This window comes from Triplophysa rosa, linkage group LG21 (genome assembly GCF_024868665.1).
Source record: "Triplophysa rosa linkage group LG21, Trosa_1v2, whole genome shotgun sequence".
Classification (NCBI taxonomy): Eukaryota; Metazoa; Chordata; class Actinopteri; order Cypriniformes; family Nemacheilidae; genus Triplophysa; species Triplophysa rosa.
The window spans coordinates 8,037,195-8,055,825 of NC_079910.1; the positions used below are offsets into that span (position 1 = coordinate 8,037,195).

Genomic DNA, 18,631 nt, shown 5'->3' on the forward strand with positions numbered 1-18,631 from the left:
GATCTGTTTGGTTACTCTTATCACAATGCCATTAAAGTGCAAATTATAAATTTTTTAGATAAATACAAAATGTAAAACTATATAAACTAATACATTATAGTCCAGAACATCGTAAAAGGAAAAGCTAACAAAAAAAGGTTTTGACCAAGATAAATCAGTCTATTCAATATATTGTATATGACAATCTGTCGCAACCTGACATCTAAGAAAAATGTCCTTGTAACATAAAATATTACATACAACAAATACAATAGCCTAACAGATAACATATTACACATTAATATAATAATGCTATAATAATGAGTACCTCTTAAAATCGAATTGTCTCCACTGCTAACAAGCTTTTGACTGATTAAACTTTTGACTAAAACCTGAGATACAGCTGTTGTTACAACTAGCACTTTTCTACTTGGAATAGGGCTTAAACTGTCTATTTAAACTCTCAGTCCCTGTCTCTAGACGCAGGTGAGGGTCACTGACATGAATCCAGTCTTCCCTGACAGCTTCCTGCTGAGAGACATTACAGTTATTTGCTCCATTTCTATGACTCATTAATTTCTGTCTCTTTGTTTTTCTCCTGTAGCAGAAGACACCGGCTGACACATGCCCTGCGGTGCGTTGAAGACCCCTGAGCTGTCAACACCCATGTTTTATCAACCGCACAATTTTAAACCACCTCAGAACAATGGCTCCAAGTTAGACGACAATAAAAATATCTTGAGTCAATATTGCGATGCGAGCGAGAGGAAGACAGAAGAGCAGCAAAATATCAAAATGATTTCCACTGACCTATGATACGCATCCAGAACTCTGACATCTCGGACGATTAATTTACACATGCAGATAAAGCATGTTAAGGTTAAGGTCTATGGAAAATAACCCTTTGTAAACAACTGCTATGAATCAAAATATTACTTGTGTTTATATAGTTCAGTTGTATAACCAGAATCAAGAAGTAGGCCTACGGTTTTTTTTCAATGCAGTAAGTTTTGTTTTATGAATAAATTTGATAATGTTCCATATGAATCACACATCCCAGACATCACATATAACAGTAAATGTGGGGAAAGGCTTAATCAAAAAGACAAAGGGTTTCAAAAGCACAATTATTAATACAGACATTCCGCAAAGGGGAAATAGAGAAAATAGCTGCTTATTAAACATTAAAGGGAGGAGATGACAACGAAAACAAACACAACTGTTTTAAAATGGAAACCGTGTAATTGTTACTAGTATTTCTGTACCCCCCACCCCTTAGTCTCTTACACGACCTCACTCCACCACTTCAGGATGGGAGTATATAGAACAGTGAATGGCTGAATTTCCTGAGCAGCCACAGCACCGAAAATGAGATCTTTCCTGCCAGAGTCGCTCTGGCACTCTCTTCCTCTCTTACAGATTGATGGTGACTACACCTGGCCTTATAATAGTAAAGCGCCCGTTGAGCTCATGCTATGTTACTGGGCCCCAGCAAAATTAGATGCCGCGTCATTCGCAAAGCCCTCGCTCGCCTCAAATAGTCAGCTGATGGTAATGGGGTTCAATCAATCATGTTGTACGGTGCACGGAACACATTTATGTAACAGGCTTTAGAAATAAGGGAGACCCTGGAGTATTTAGGAGGAAAAAGCTGACTAGACACAATAGAGGATAAGTTGTTAATCTGTTGGGGGGGGAGTGGTCGAGAAGAGTCAAGGAGCTGACACCCATTAAACAGGCAACCACCGTCCCTCACCCTGTTATCTGTGCAGGAAGAGCCAGGGCGGTGGATCTGACTATAGGCTACACTGAAAAGCACATGATTTCTGGCTCTGGAACTTGACAGCGTCAACATACGGTTTTGGAGGTTGCCCCTTAACTTAAATAATACACTTATCACAGTCCAGAGCAATGTGACAGGCGATCTGGATAAACAATGTAGGCTACTAGTAATTAGGCTATACATCATGCACCATCTACATATACATACTCTGTCAACATACTACAAGAGACTGAAATTTGCCTATATACTAATTGTTGCAATACAACAAGCGTGACAGAACAATAGCAGATCAGGGTGGAACTTCCTGACACAAAACAACCAGGTTACAAGGTCAGGAGAAGAGAATATACCTCAGATAACATGCGGTACCTGCTGTCATGCGGGCTAGATTTAGAAACATGCTTTTACAGCAGTGTAAAATGAAATCTGACTGAAAAACAAAGTAGTATAATTTTGGAATATTGGACAGAAAATTATACATTTAGAAAAGTAAAAAAAAGAATGAATGTATTGCTGGTTTGCTCTGTTCACAAAATTCACATTGATATCACAGTAAAAAAAATCACCAATTTTTAAGTTAAACAAAATTAGCTTAATGAGTCAATTGAACTTAATTATATTAATTATATAATATAACATAATATAAATATAATTATATTAATTATATTGAATAATACAAGTAGATTTTTCAAGTCAGTTCAATATAATTTAAGTTTAAGTTTAACTTAAAAATTTAATGAAGCTGTTTAACTTAAGTTTACAGTGTATTGTACTGTATAGCATGAAAAAAATAGGTTTTTGTCCAATCAAATGCTTTATAGAATGAGTATGCCCCTCCCCCTACCACCTGCAACTGATGAGCAAGTAAATCACAGTTCAATGTCATAAATTAAAGAATTTATCACAAACTGATTTATATTTTAATATTTTTCTTGTAAACAGATTAAAATAGTTGGTTCAATTTAAAGAAATAAGTTACCTGGTTGCCTTAAAAATTTGAGTTAATTCAACTTATAAAAACTTATACCGCGTCTATAAAAATTTATACCGCGTCTACACCGGCGCGGTGTGACATGACACACGGCTTGTTGTAATAGGATTGTCGCGTCGCGCCGCATCCAGTGTGAACAAAATTTAAAATTATTATATGGCTTCTAATGCGTTCTATTGTCTTTTGTCGCGTCGGTGTAGACACGATGTTAGTCAACTCAATGAAAAAATTAATTAACTAATACTTTTAAGTTTTATTAACTTAAAATTTTAAGCTGAACCAACAAAAACCAACAAAGAATTTTTTGCAGTAAACGATTTAGTTTTTTTAATACTCTATTATATTAATACAAAACCATCTCTATGGGTTCATGTGAGAAAAGCTGCCGAGTGTGTGAAGAGAGCGTGTCATGAGTGTGTGAGGTAGGTGTGGATGCCGGTGCAGGCCATTATCAGTTGATTAGCAAGTCTTTTCCGGTAGCAAGTTTTCTGTTTTCCAGAAGAAATAATATCTTTTAATGCACTTTGGCGCACACACTTCAAACAACTGTGGGGAAGGCTAATCTGTCTTTTTTCCCTTCATTCTTGTGTTTTGACAATAAAGATAGCCTATCACAACCTGTGAAAGACTGGCTGTCTTCCTCTTGTCTGATATGCTAAAATAATTTGCAACAGTTGAATTCTCAGTGGTACTCAGGAATGACATGTCCACCCAATATAACACAAAATGTTTGACACAAAGTGGCATTTTAAGGACATGTCCCATTTTAAAGGAAAACCTAAAATAAATAGAAGATTAAACATTTAAGAAAATCTTAGGTATTTCTTATTAAATTCTTTCATGTTTCTAAATATTTACTTTTTTTTATTTTAAAAACGTTAACCCCATTTTATTTTAAACATTTCCAGGTTGAAATTAAAATGTAAGCATTTTAATGCAGTCTTTGGACTTGGTGTCGTGTGTGTGTTAGTGTCATTAACTATAACACAAAGCTGTAATATTCTTTTGAATTAGTCAGTACAAAGCTCTTTGGTACAGTAATTTTTAGCAGAGGAAACTCAGAGAAAAACAAAACTCAGACAGACAAATCATAATCAGAGGTCGGGATTTCTTTTTCTGCTTCAAGAGGAAAAAACGGAAATGAACACTCAACACGGAAAACGGATGGACGATATAGAGCTGTGACTTGCACTCTTCTGATGATGTAGGGCTTTTATCTACCACAGGCATTCGTGGGGGGAAAGCACAAGATGGGTCAACAGCTCCGTCTCTTCAGGCCTGCTGACAGACCCGGGGCAAAATAAAGAGCCTGATTAAAGCTGGCCAGCTACGGCCAGAAGGACAGCTGGGGAAGATGTATGTACAGACAAGCACACAACACCAGAGCTAACTATAACCACATTGGCGCCATCAAAGCGCTGGTCAGGTGCTTAAATGGAAAGAAATATATGCTGACCTCTACATAATGGTCAAAGGCAGATACAGACCAAAACAAGTTTCTTTATGACTGTCCCAGACTAAGAACAACAGAATCAGAAAAGACGCATTGGTTAGAAAAACAGGTGGAAACATTTATTGTTCTTTTCTAAAATGTCACGATTTTCAGTTTCACACTTTTTCTTTAAAGGGTCGAGTTGGATCTGCCCAAACTAAATAGCTAGTTGTACAAAGTAACCCAAACTATTAAAATAGCAGCAAGTACTTCATTTTTCTCAAAACCCTAATGCTCACTGCATTTTCAGAGTCTTTTCCATTAATAATGAAGTGAAAAACATACTCCTCAAATCATCCACCAATACGGGACAGACATTCTATCATTATGTCATTGTTGAATCCAGTACTTTAGAGCTCGAAACACATTTCTCTTTTTCCACTATCATCCACGCCAAAGGATTCAGTAAAAATATATCTTGTAAGAGAGGAAAAACATTTAGGCAATTATTTATGCACTGATTCATCTTTATAGAGCTAAATGACAATAAAAGGCCACTCAATGACAATGGCAAACTCTAATTTACGGAAATTTAATGAAAGTTAATATGCTTAGACTTAAACTGATTGATAAAGATCCAACAAGACTTGAGATATGGAAAGCTAACAAGAATGAATGCTTTTATGACACACTGCCCCCTACTGGCCACCACATGAAGAACACTTAAAATGATGCAGAGAGAATAAAAAAATGTAAATAAATAACAAAATCATACAAAATTGTAATCAGATGTGTACACCATAAATAACACTGCACCATATAAAACAATGAGTGATTATTAAATCAGGCAAACCTATTCTCATAGTCGCAGCTCCTTGTCTATGAAACAGGAACGTGTCACGTGCGGTGGTGGTTGTCCCTCAACTAAAAAAATACGACCCAAACCAAACCTTGACCTTATTGCACGATCGAAGCGTTCGTAATTAGATCAGACGCCGCCAACACAAACATGCCTTATTTGGTCATCTACACGAATTTCTGGAAAGCAGTCCAGTCTGATTTGCATAATTGTGTCAACTTTTCATAAAATAGTATTGCACTTTGAAGATTCACAAATGAATACATACAAGGAAAAACCATTCACAGTTAACTTGGCCTTTGGCTTTAGGCGTCATCATTTTTTTACATAAAACCTTTATCATCAGAATATGAATTTCTTTTCAAGCATGATTCCCATTTGTTCCCTAAACTCAATACATCATCTCATCATCCCCCAAAGTTCCTTTGCTTCAAGTCAGATGCTGATAAATCTCGACTGGATCAATGTCTCTCTACAGCCCAGTAATGTCCAGTAATGAGCCGCATCACAATAGGGAATGGATTCGTTGAATGACGCTAAAAATAGTCATATACAAAGGGAATGCGTGGGGGTCCGTCAGGACAGAACTCAACACTCTCGTTCCACCAGCAGGAAAAGGAAACGTGGTCATCGGGACGGTGATGTCATCGTCTGAAATAGCTCTCCTGTCTGGACATCTGTCAAAGTCCTCATAAACCATTGTTCATTTTGACAAAGGCTTCAAGAGTTCTGACATTTGTAGAGGCAACAAAATTCTCTCCTTAGAGAAGAGAATATGCTAAGTGACAGGTGGTCTCTTCGGGCGGCATGTAATTCGGTCAACCTTAGAGATCGAACCGTAAACAGCTTTGATGACCGTACCCCTGTGATGGACTGACCGCAACATATTTTAGGTGAATAGTCCTGGAGTCCTTCTCCACAAGAAAAAGGTGATCTCATTTTAGTGAATCTTTGAAAGCCCACTTGCCAGGAGAAGTTTGAGGGGGGTGGTGGATCGAGACACGGTCAAAGGCAGCCTGTGCAGACCTGAGGAAGAGAAAAGAAGAGTAAACAACCTTAGAGACGTAATCTGAAAGAAAAGGTACTTTTGGCAGACAATGTTTGGGCTGAATGCAAGGAAATCAATCAAAGAATTAAACCTAACTGGGTTTGAAGATGGGTTATACGAGTGTGTGTGTGTGGGGGCTGTTAAGGCTCAACAGTGCTGTTTGTGTTGGGTGGAGGGCAGTGGGTGTGTGTGTGATCCAGAAGGGGTTTGACGGCAGAGCCCCCAGGTCCCCAAGGAACCCGTCTCCCCTCCTGTGCACTCTCACTTTCCTGAGAGAATTGTGCTTTTTCTATCTGAGGAAAGAGACCTACCCATAGAGAAACATGGCCTGCTTTGGAAACACCTCAGCCAGGGCTTACTACAAACACTGGCAAATGGCAGTATGACACACCCCTTGTCCTTTTGAGATACAATGTGCATACATGCATGAATCTTTTCTTCTCACAGGTTTCCTCTCAAGATAATGTCACAATGAGTGCTTACAGAAATGTTCAGGGTTCAATACAAGTTAAACTCTATTGCATTTGGGGTGTAACATCAGTTATCATAAAAAGTAATTTCAACCTGTATCTTAGTAAAAAAAAGCAATACAATATTCATAACTATGTCTTCGGAGGTGTATAAAGACCTTACATAATGAAGCGTTATGTTTTTATTATGTTAGAATGAGCTATTTCTATCTACATAGTACATACACCGCGGGTCCCCTTGCATGGAATTCACCATGTTGTTGTTTCTACAGTAGCCCTAAATGGACAAACTGCTATACAGAGCACATTTCGTAAATATGTTATCTCCTTCGGCAAAGATGCGAAACTCAACAACATCTTTGTCTTGTGAGAGTAGTGCTTCGAAAGGGAGAGGTGAAGTGAGCCGTTGGTTGCAATTCGCAAACCTCACCACTAGATGTCGCTAAACCTTCCACATTGCTCCTTTAAAGTTTACCCAAAACTAAAAAAGATCTCATAATTTATTTGCCAAAACCTGTATCTGATGACTTCTGTGGAACACAAAACAAAAATATGTCTTGGAAATGTCTTGGTGGTTTTGTGTCCGTACCATGGAAGTCAGTATTGTTCATTTACCAACATTCTTCAAAATATCTTTTTGTGATGTTTTGTTTTGCAAAAAAAGTCCTACATGTTTGGAATGATCTGAGAGTGAGTAAATGATTTTCATTTTCAGGTGCACAAACCACACAAACACAGACACGAGACTAACCGAAGGCACGGATGAGCTCTCTTTGCAATGCCCATGTGACTGTCTTTATGAGGCAGGCAGAGGTCAGTCCAGCAAATAGCATGTTGTAAAGGAATACAATGTGGAAATTTCCAAGCCAGTTATACCGCCCAAAGTCTCCTAGTAGATCAAACCTTGTGATACCTAAACACAATAAATTGGAAAGGGGGATATTAAAACATGAATTAACTTTTGCATTGGAATACTGCTACCAGGTGCCCTCTTGTGGATGGAATACACAATGCTATATTAGCCAGCCAACAAAACATTTAACAACACATAAACATCTGACAAATGCAACTCAAAATCATGCAACTTTGTTTTTTAATAATTTGCATCTCAATGCAGTGAATGACCAGAATGAAATATCTGTGTAATAGTAATACTTATTATTAAATATACATACCCAGCGTGCGAGAGAAAACAGGCAAAGCTGAACTGAGTATTAGAAGAGACACACAGTTTCCTATAATCTGTGGAGACACACATAAACACACATTTCAATTCGACTGAATAAGAGGCAAAGCACTATTTCACAGATATATGTGATCTCATGTGAGATCTCTGTACCTGCGTGAGGGTCGTGTCCTGCACCTGTGGCAACAAGCCAGTGAAGAGTGGAGAACTGTAGAATCCGACGACAGAGGAGACCATGAGATACAGTATAAGAACCACCTGCACCGCAGCGCCCAGAGAACCAAACATGGAGAAAGATGCAAGCCCCAGACGAGGGTCCTACAGCAGAGACAAACGCCCGGGGGACTTTTATGAATCTGCTAATATGATCTATCCTTCAGGGGTATAGATACCTACTACATTTTTATAATAATGCATTATAAAATATTAATAGAGTAAAGTCACCAAAAAAACACATTTGAACTATGGGTCACCTATACATTGAATGTATACAGACATACATATCCAAAATAATTAGGACATTTATACGTAGGCACAAGTTTAGCAATTTGTTATGTTCTACATGTCACTCACCTCCATTCCTCTTGGCATAGCAGACTCATCAAAGATTAGCTCAAGCACATGGAAACACACCATCAGCACACAGACAGCCTGAGACAGTATATTTGATTTTAGCACAACGACACCACTACAAACTATGCATGATCCTTGTTATATCAAAAGATTTGTTCTTACTGTTAATGCTAAGAGCAGCAGCATAGCCAGTGGGTATCCAAGGTTACGTTGCCATGGAGACGCTCTCTCTCGTAATTCTAGAATATAAGATGACATGATAAAGACCAATGCATACATCACAGTGAACATGAATATGATCAGCAGTTTTAGCAAAGCATGTCTTACCTAAAGCAATGCGTCTGGCCTGTACATTAAAAAACTGCTTGTTCATTGTCTCTGAATTGACGCCAACATTAACCCAACAGGACGTGTTACCTGAAACATTTGACAAAAAGAGTGTGGTACTGTAAGCCTACTCAATGTGACAATAAATCCACAGATCTAAAAAGAGTAAGAGAGAGAGAGAGAGCGAGAGAGAGAGAGAGAGAGCGAGAGCGAGAGCGAGAGAGAGAGCGAGAGAGAGAGAGAGAGAGGGGTTCATAAGGTCCAAAATTCTATCATCATCTGTTCACCCTCATGTCCTTCAAAACCTGAATATGACTCTTTTTTTATTGTGGAACACAAAAGAAGATATTTTGAGAAATGTCTTAGTGGTTTTGTGTCCGTACAATGAAGTCAATGTGGGTCAGTGTTGTGTGGTTATCAACGTTCTCCAAAAAGCTTTTGTGTTCTGCAGAAGTCGCCGGCATACCGGTTTGGAATGACATGAGGGTGAGTAAAGGATGACCGAATTTTTATTTTTGAGTGAATTATCCCTCCAACAACAGTCTTCAGAGGCAATATGTCTTTCACATCCTGACACTCACTGTTCAGCTTTCTGGAAAGGGAGGCTTCTTCAAACACCGCACAGTTCATAGTCTCCTCTACATTCTCCAGTAACTAAAAGACGAGAAAGAAAAAACATTCCAAACTTGGTGCAAACAGAGAATTTTGTGTAAACTGTTGTAATCAAAGAAATTATTTGGATCGCTCATTACAAATGTACCATAATCAAAAGACAGTTTTCAACTTCTCCACCTACCCTAGGTTTCACCAATAAGCTCCCAGTGACACTAAACATACGTGACAGCCCAAAGGGTGTACACACTGTTACAAGACAAAAACAGGAAACATTAAACACAGGCATAAATCAACCCTTTAACTAAAACATATACCACACCAAGCACTAAAATTAAAAGCAATTTTTAAAAAAATCATATGAATGAAATTGGCACTTATATACTTACACAACAGCAGCAAAACACCAAACAGTGAAATTCCAGAGTAGAGATAAGGAAGGTAATATTCCCACAGGTCTTTAAAAGAACAGGAAAACAGAAAAGGTTGTTAGCTGCCTTTAAACATTGTCTACTTATCTTCAAATAACAAAAGATGAAAGTCTAGCATTTAAAAAAGATACAGTACCGTAAAGACTCTCACGAGCAGTGTTGTGATGAAGAAGGGCACATGCCACCCACACGATGCCCAGTACCAGCAGACTGAGCAGCAACAACATCACTGCAGTCTCGTATACCCGCGCCATTACGCCCTTCAAAAGAAAACACACAATCATGATAATCACACACAGAATTTTACTTATATCACGATGCCCATGGAACACACATTCTGACCTTGTAAAGCATCTGCCAAATGCTTAAATGTAAATGCACTAGAGATGCATCCAATTTTTACCTTTTTAGACCCGGCGAACCCTTCTGCTTCAGTAAAAAAGTAGGCAAAAGGCATGAGGAAGACCAGCGAGAGGTTTGAGAACAAAAAGACTAGATTCCACAGGCCTGAGAGAAAGAAAAGTTTCAAAATGATATGAATGTTATAATGATATATATATATAAGTATAAGTAATAAAAATTACACACAGTGTATATTGTAATACAGTTTATGCATCATATTGTGTGTTGAACAAGGTTAAATGTTTAAAATATAAAACGTAAATGACACTTAAAAACCACTAGAGGGCAACCTCCTGCCATCCCAACCTTAATACGTTTGCTTCAAAGCCTATTTTGCTTTTTTTGTAACTTGGCCTGAACTTTGTAGGCTAATTCTATTATCATCACATACACTCTCACAGCTTATGACGTCTGGCATTACATATCACCATAAAACTCCAAACAGAATTTCACCCTACACCACTAAATTAAATAAATAAAACTCAAATCCGGACTTTTAACTAAACTATGTGTCCTTGAATTTACAGCCAAGTTTTCAGCTGATAGCGTGTGATAACAACTAAGACAACACAGAGCTGTTAGACCTTTTTGTTCCCTCATTAAGTCCTTGTGGGAATGAACAAACCATTAACGTCAAGGTGAAGAGAGTTCAATTTAGCTCGGGCTGTATTAGCGATGCATTATAGTTGCACACTCCTGACGTACAATCAAAGCAAACAGATCGGTTATTCATTTGGGTGTGTGTTTGTTTACCGCGAATGAGCGAGCCATTGAGCCACTGCATGTAGTAACTGTGTGGGAATGTGAGCAGAACTTCATTGGATAGGATGGAGATGGGCAACAGCAGCACCGCGCACACGGCGACCGAGAGAGTGAACGTACACAACCACAGCCTGCAGAATGAGAGACAGACAATGAGAGCAAGCGCAGCACGCGTGTTATAGCTGCTCTATGACATTGTGCCAGATGTGAAGGGAGGAGGGCTGTTAACGCCACGCTGGAGGACCAAAGGGCAACTGTCCCGTTATTCAAGATGGTAAACAGTAACATTTTTAGTGAGGGATAGTTCACCCAAAAATGAAAATTCAGTCGTCATTTACTCACCCTCTTGTCATTTCAAACCTGTACGACTTTCTTCTGCAAAACACAAAAAATATATTTTAAAGAATGTTGCTAACCGAACCACGGAGGTGCCCATTCACTTCTATTGTAATGGACACAAAACACAAGTGAATGGGTACCGCTGTTGTTCAGTTACCAACAATCTTCACAATATCTTCTTTTGTGCAGAAGAAAGAAAGTCACACAGGTGTGAAATGACAAGAGGGTGAGTAAATGACAGAACTTTCATTTTTGGGTGAACTATCCCTTGAAGAATAACACGTGTCCAAATCTTAAGGAAATCCCCTGACACATTAGTAATTACATTCTCATTACTTACGCAATCTTATTGACAATGGCATCCTCAATGTCATCTGTGGCAAAACAAGAGAAGAAAACAGATGGATTCAAATTGTAAATACGTACATTTGAGTGGCCATACATAACAACATTGGATCAGAACTAGCAGTTTGTCCAACCACTGGCAGATCTTGAAAGATATTAAAAACTTGGAAAATCTGTATTTTTTGCAAATCCGTTTGGGTACATAAGATGCAAATAAACACTAATGAAAACTCAATCATGACATCTCTTTGACTTTAATATGCCCATCAAGTAAAACAATCTGTGTGAAGAACAATCAGTCTAAAGGTCTTTGCACATACAGTCTGAAATTTTCGTATGCGTTTTTTCGTATTTGGCTCTTGTTTGTACGGTGTCTCTGAATTGTTAAAAAAGGCCACTCAAAATGCTTGACGGATGCGAAAAACGCAGAAAATCGAACCCGGTCCGAATTTTTTTATGACGGACGAAAATATCGGAGGCAGTGTGTAAATGTGATTGACACAACGTGAGGTCGTATTTATTTTTTAACGTGCGGAAATTTCGGACGCAAATTTCGGACTCAATGTGCAATGGGCTTTAATAACAGGAATATTAGAAGTACGTGAGGTAGAGAGAACAAAAAATACAGTAAACCCCAGTCTATTCACATTTGACGCATATTGAAACTTGCCCTTGACGACAGCTGCGGGGTAGAGCCGTGTGACATTTTTGTGGAATGTAATAAACAGTCTAATGCAGAACAGGTTTCTGCACATATCCTTCAAAAAGCCAATATACAAGCTGAAAAATACTGGTTCACATATTGTGAAGTGGCAACAATCCGTGCACAAGTTGTTAGTACACATACTCAAACACAAAAAGACATAAATGATAAACTACAAAAAATGCTACTCTACTCACAATTGGTGAATTCATTTGCAATCCTAAAATACAATGTATTGTAATGCTAAAAATTTGGGTGGTTAGCATCTTCTAAACATCTTTTAACGCAATCAATAAAGAAACAACAAGTGCACTAGGAAAGTAGAAGAAACAATAAAACTTTTCCACAGAGTAAACCAAAACACGAGGTAGTGTTTCTCTTATGAAACCCCAGGCCGTGCTTAGTCAGGGGGGCTATGTTTATCTCACAGGAACATTCCTCATCCATACCACTGACCTCCCTGAAAGTTACATAACGTCTGAGCAGCGATCACAGGCTCAGACTCTTCATTTCATCTTACATTTCACAGCTAAAGCTTCACAAAAAGCACCTCACAACATTTGGCCAAATAACAAGTGTATTTACTGTGCGCCTGTTGAAGGAACATGATGTAACCAAACAGGTCGTTTTATGAAAAGAGCATGGCCATGATCATGTCAGGTTGTGCTGACCCATGAATATTAAGAGTTTAGCTCAAAGAACAGCTGCGGTAATCACAGGTGTGCTTTGACGGATTTAATTGTATGTATGCAGGCAAACAATTGTTGAGGGTCTGGGGGCGGGACGGTGGGGTGGGGGTTAAGGGCGGAGTCAAACTTACCAGTGACGAATTCTGCATTCTTCTTAAAGTGGGTGAGAATGAGGTGTGACAAGATGTAAAGGCAACTGAACAGCAGCACACAAATCTAAAGAAGAAAATAAAATGTGAGTGTCAGTGCAAAAATATATTAAACAAGACACGGTTTACGTCATTTGCTATTAAAACACCTGAATAAAAAACGTTGAAAAGATGAAAATATTTTAACTGAAGATCCAGGTCAGCTGTTTACCTCTACATACCAAATGTAATGTTACATTTCCGGAACAATCTTCTGAACATTAAAAAAAGAAAGTGACTATTGTAATAGCATGAATGATATGAGTGACTAGTACAATTGTTCAAAATCCCTCCTTTTGTGTTCAACATAAGAGAGTTATTCTCACAGACATCTGCAGTATGAGTCATACTGTTAATATGATCGGTCATGACCAGACAAGTACAACTACAAGATGTGCTGTGCAATGCGTCTAATTTAGATACGCCGCTAATAGATCTTATCGAGAACAAGTTACATGGACAGAACCGAGATCAGAGGTCACGCGGCACACTCCAACACAGCCCTTTTATCACTGATACAAGCTGCTGTGCTCAGTCCAGATTGACTTTACAGCTCTGTGACATAACAACTCCTAATCAGGGGAAAGGCATTGCATAAATTGCATTGTGTGACCAACAAAAAAGAACCAAGTCACTAGAAAGTGAATCAATAAGTAGTGTTCTTTTCCAACACCAGCTGTTCCTTTTCAATTTAAGGTAGGCTATCTGTATTCCACACGAAAGAACATTCACAAGACGATCGTGAGGACTGTAGCGGGGACAGATGGAGGTTGACTATTATGCCTCAAATGCAAATGAAGAGCAAGTGGGATTGGATGAGCCATCACACCAGCAATTCACAACAACATCAATATTAGAACATTAAATGCTGTTGTTGTCACAGAACGGGGCTATAATACAGGCATCTGCATTTATTTATTTCGATTATTTACAAGGAGTCAACAATACAGTATATGGAGCATAAATACAAAATCTCAAAATTCTGACCAATGGTTGTTTAAAAAAAGAATTAACTGTAAGGAAATAAGTAGGGCTGTTAAACGATTGTCTTAAGTGTTAAACGATTAGTCGTGATTATTCAGAATAAAAGTTTGTTTACATACATTTACGCATTTTACATAATAGCCTATATGTCTGTGTATCATGCATATTTATTTTGTATTTGTAATAGGGCTGTCAAATGATTAATTGCAATTAATAGCATCCAGAATAAACGTTTGTGTTTACAAAACTTATGTGTTGCAGTGCGCGAGTTCACTACTCACTGGACGGGTTAAGGTCACCATAGCTGACAAATAGGTCACTCTCAGAGGACAGGTCCAGTGGAGAATAATCAAGAACTGGCCAGTGGTGCAGAAAGAAGAAGCCAATGGCTGTAGTTTAGGCGGACGGACACAGCATGTGCTGCCAGATAACCTTATAACAATGCGACACACACCCAGGTCTGATCAACCAGTGGTGGGCCTCCCTTGGCTGAGGGTGTCTTGTGATAAAGGGCCGAAACACTCAATGGTTGAGGTGCACAACTGACGATGAAACCTTAGACCTCATTTCCTCTATTCATATTCTTGCGGACTTTGGCATGATGCTGTAGACGCTCTTTCTGCATGTGCTAGGGATGTAACGATTCAATGAGACGATAATGAGTGACGATTCAAATCGGTTGAGGTGTGAACTGAATCGCAATACATTTTTTGAACAGCAGGGGCCGCTATTTTCACTGCAAATCTAAACGTGGACATGCTGATATTTCTTAAATGCAAAAAAATCCAAGAAAAGCTAAGACAGTATTAGTTTGTTTATATTAAAGAGACTTTTTCTATTATTAATTTGGTATAAAATTGCAGTTTAGTTTTGTTATTTGAAATAAAACATTATTTTATTATACAAAGAAATGTGAAGCATTTAAGAAATAATGCAAGGGAAGTTGTTCATTTCTAATTTGTTTCAACTCATTTTGTAAAAATAAATCGCGAGTAAATCGTGAATAAATCGCATCGTGAGATCAGAATCGTGACTCGCATCGCATCGTGAGCTGAGTGAATCGTTACATCCCTACTGCTTTCAGTGTAAAAATACATTCTTGATGTGCCAAAATTGGACATTATCACTTTAATACAACGGGCATACAATAAAGCCAGCCCGCGTCTGTTCATCAGCATTATACTCGACAACAGCACATTGCTTCTCGTGTTGCAGGCAGTCTCGCTTCACCGCCTGACCACCACTCGCTATTAGATATTACTTGTGGGGATGCGTTTATCCATCTCAGCATACAGACAAACACGGACAGAGGCAGTTCAGAGTGATATTAAGCGCACAGAAATAATTTAAACACAAAACCGCAATTCACTTACACGTATTGAACCGTGGAGGTCGTACCGAACGGTTCAATATTATATTGAGTATTGTGGCATCCCTAATTCATAACATGGGTTTACTGAGATCAGGGATGATGTATGAGCATTTGCATATACCCTCTAATACCACAACTAACCCTTCACCTGATTCCAGGAAAACATAACACATCACTTCTCAGAGGTATGATTACAAACTTTGCAGACCAATTATGGCAATTTTAGTTAAACTGTAAAAAAGGAGCACATCCTACAGCAGAAAGGAAGAATAATAGTGAGAGGAAGAAGACAGGAAGCAATGATCTTGTCAGCAAATGGCTGCAAAACAATAGATCCGTGTGACAGATCTCTGAACCTTTCAAAGGTGTTCAGACACGTTTGCAGTTCACTCAAAATGGACAAGACCACTTAACAGCAGTAGATAAACCCTTTCTAACAGGGATTTACCCATTCCAATAATCTCCTGTCTGTTGTAGGTCATAATATTTACAAACCATTTATGCATTTGACAGATGCTTTAATACAAAATGACTTTTTGTAAAGAATAATTGAGATATTCCTCAAGGAACAAGACATGACACACTTGAAGTGGCCGGGCTGTCAAGGTCAATAAAAGTCAAAATAGTTCAAAAAGACCTGAACTGTTTTAAATGTTGCTTTGTCCTGGTGAGAAATAAAACCAACCATTTCACACCACAGAAACTTTAGACAATGCTTCCTAAGTGTTGGGTTGGGAATCGAAAATCAATTCCAATTTGGAATCGGAATTGAAAGGCTAGGAATCGGATCGGAATCGAAAGGAATAGGAATCGGATACTTGAGATTAAAATTTGAATTTCTCTTATCAATTCCTGTGTGCATATTTTCAGAAAAGTACATGCGTTGCATGATCTGCTGAAATCTCAATAAAAGCCCTTATGAAAATTATTGATATTTTTTACTATAGTAAGCATAGTTTAGCTATAGAATTTGCATTAAAGCACAGGAATCACAAATTAACCATAGTTGCATTATAGTAACTGCAGTTTAACCATGATGTAGTTCAACTATGATAATACAAATTGTAATAAATCAGAAAAGGTGTGTTTCTATGTTTAAATATACACAAAACGGTGCTCATAAATATATATATATTTTGCAAACAAGTCAATAAGCAGGCTAAATGACCATACAGGTTGATATCTAAATGTTTTACTTCAACTGTGGAATCGAAACTGGGAATCGATAAGAATCGAAATCGATAAGCAGAATCAGAATTAGAATCGGAATCGATAAAATTGAAACGATTCCCAACCCTAGTGTTGACTACATCTATTTGCTCTTAATTTGCCTTGAGGAACTTGGACAAACATCAAAAGTATCTATTCTAACAGAAGACACCCTCAAGAATATCATATATGTGGAGAGGAAAGCATAAAGCCCTCTATTGTGCACGACTCAGCGACATGTTCAGATATGCATTTTAATAATGTGCCTTCCGTACTGCATTCTTTGCACTTCAACAGTGGGACTTGAGCCAAGTCATCTACACTGTGTTGACAAACAGGTTGTCACAACTAAAAAGCAAACAAGTGCAAAATGTTGACGAGTTAATATATTTTGTCTTTTTGTGCCACAGTTACGAGTGGGCATTCAGTTCTAAGTTTGCGAAGGACCCGTCCATCTACAGAAAGTTTAATATATCGAATGTATTAAAATTCGACAATGGTAGACCCTAAAACACCTTAATGGCACAGATTTATTTAAATGATAATGCCCTCACCATTGGGCATCACAATAGACCTGATTTACATTATCTGGTTGAGAACCATCTGCGCATTTTAATAAGAAGGAATTTCACTTTTTCTTTGCAGAATCAGGCTATAGTTTTTAGTGACAGAAACAAAACACAAAAGCACAAGCATAAAAACTTAAAACAGGTTGTCTAACAAACTATGTTTGCACAGAAAAATGAAACATTTGCATGCATGGCTGCCCCCCCAAAAATATGACTATAATTCTGAAAGTTTTTTATTAAAAACACTTAAATACACTATTTAATCCCTATATAATAATTTAACCTTAAATTGTTTGTTTCTGGGTTACAGATTCAAATAATCTAACATTATCTAATGTAATATGCAAGTAATATTATTAACACAACACTGCTGAGCAAGACAAAGTTTCGTGAAGGACCAAAGGTCATCTCCGAGCTGTAAGGTTCTTCAGGTCTGAAGTTCAGTTTTGACAGTGATAGAAATGATTTAGGTTATTTTTCAAACATTTAGAAAATGCATTTCATAAATGCATGCAACAATAAGAACAAACCCTAAAAACTGAACACATCTTCCATTACAAGAGGGTAATGTAATGTAATGACAAGTTGTGTGCATCGTGTAATGATGTTTTATTCAAATTAGGGGTGGGGGGGGTTGGGGAGTACATGCAGCTGCACAACCCCCCTCGTGTTTAAACTGCTTTGTAAATATTGAGCAAAACTATGCTTACACACGTTGTTTAAACCAAGTGTTAATGTAACTATAAATAAGAAGTGTTGTGGTAGAACATAAATTTGTGGTTCACATTCGCCAGGCGTGACCTAATAACATCCCACAAATCAATCATTATTGATAGACATGCCATCATGACACACGCAAGATCGACTTCTGACGAGGAATTTACGCTGCAAATGTTACATAATAATACGTAAACAAAGTAACTGGATTAAACAAAAAAGAGAAAACAACAAGAGGAAAACTCACAATGGTTTCTCGGACTCGGTCGTGGAAAAGTTGTTCTCTAACCGACACGTCGTCTGTTTCCATGCTTTGGCACCATGTCTCGGATTATACTCAGTTAAAAATTCTGAAACATTGCAGTTTCTGAGTTGGTAACACGTGTAAAATGTTCGCAAGTTATAAACAGACGATGGCTTAACGTAACGTTACTTCCACCTCAAAATGCATCGCAGCTACTCCAGTCTTGGGTCCCATTTAAATGTTTTACTTCATTTCCCGAATGAAGTGGATGAACGCTTTTCACATTACAATTCACCTGCTAACAAGCAAGTTGTAGCCACAGTGAAACTGTACGAGTCAGCGTGTTCAGAGATGCTCCGAATCGTAATCATTGAAGAAAATCGTTCTCACACTCCATCTAGTGGAAGGCAGGACTGT

General features: G+C 38.1%; 1 protein-coding gene across 1 annotated transcript; it reads right to left on the reverse strand.

The window, feature by feature from the left end:
- Positions 1 to 4,312: 4,312 nt before the first annotated feature.
- Positions 4,313 to 18,567, reverse strand: lmbr1l (limb development membrane protein 1-like). Its single transcript, XM_057319549.1, has 16 exons — positions 18,218 to 18,567; positions 13,063 to 13,147; positions 11,535 to 11,568; positions 10,847 to 10,986; positions 10,095 to 10,198; positions 9,828 to 9,951; positions 9,650 to 9,718; positions 9,445 to 9,509; positions 9,230 to 9,302; positions 8,649 to 8,738; positions 8,484 to 8,560; positions 8,322 to 8,399; positions 7,902 to 8,066; positions 7,738 to 7,804; positions 7,314 to 7,475; positions 4,313 to 6,070 (listed from the first exon to the last, which is right to left on the reverse strand). The coding sequence occupies exons 1-16, from the start codon at positions 18,278 to 18,280 to the stop codon at positions 5,985 to 5,987; spliced, it is 1,482 nt and encodes a 493-aa protein (XP_057175532.1). The 5' UTR covers positions 18,281 to 18,567; the 3' UTR covers positions 4,313 to 5,984.
- Between the last annotated feature and the right edge of the window lie 64 nt (positions 18,568 to 18,631).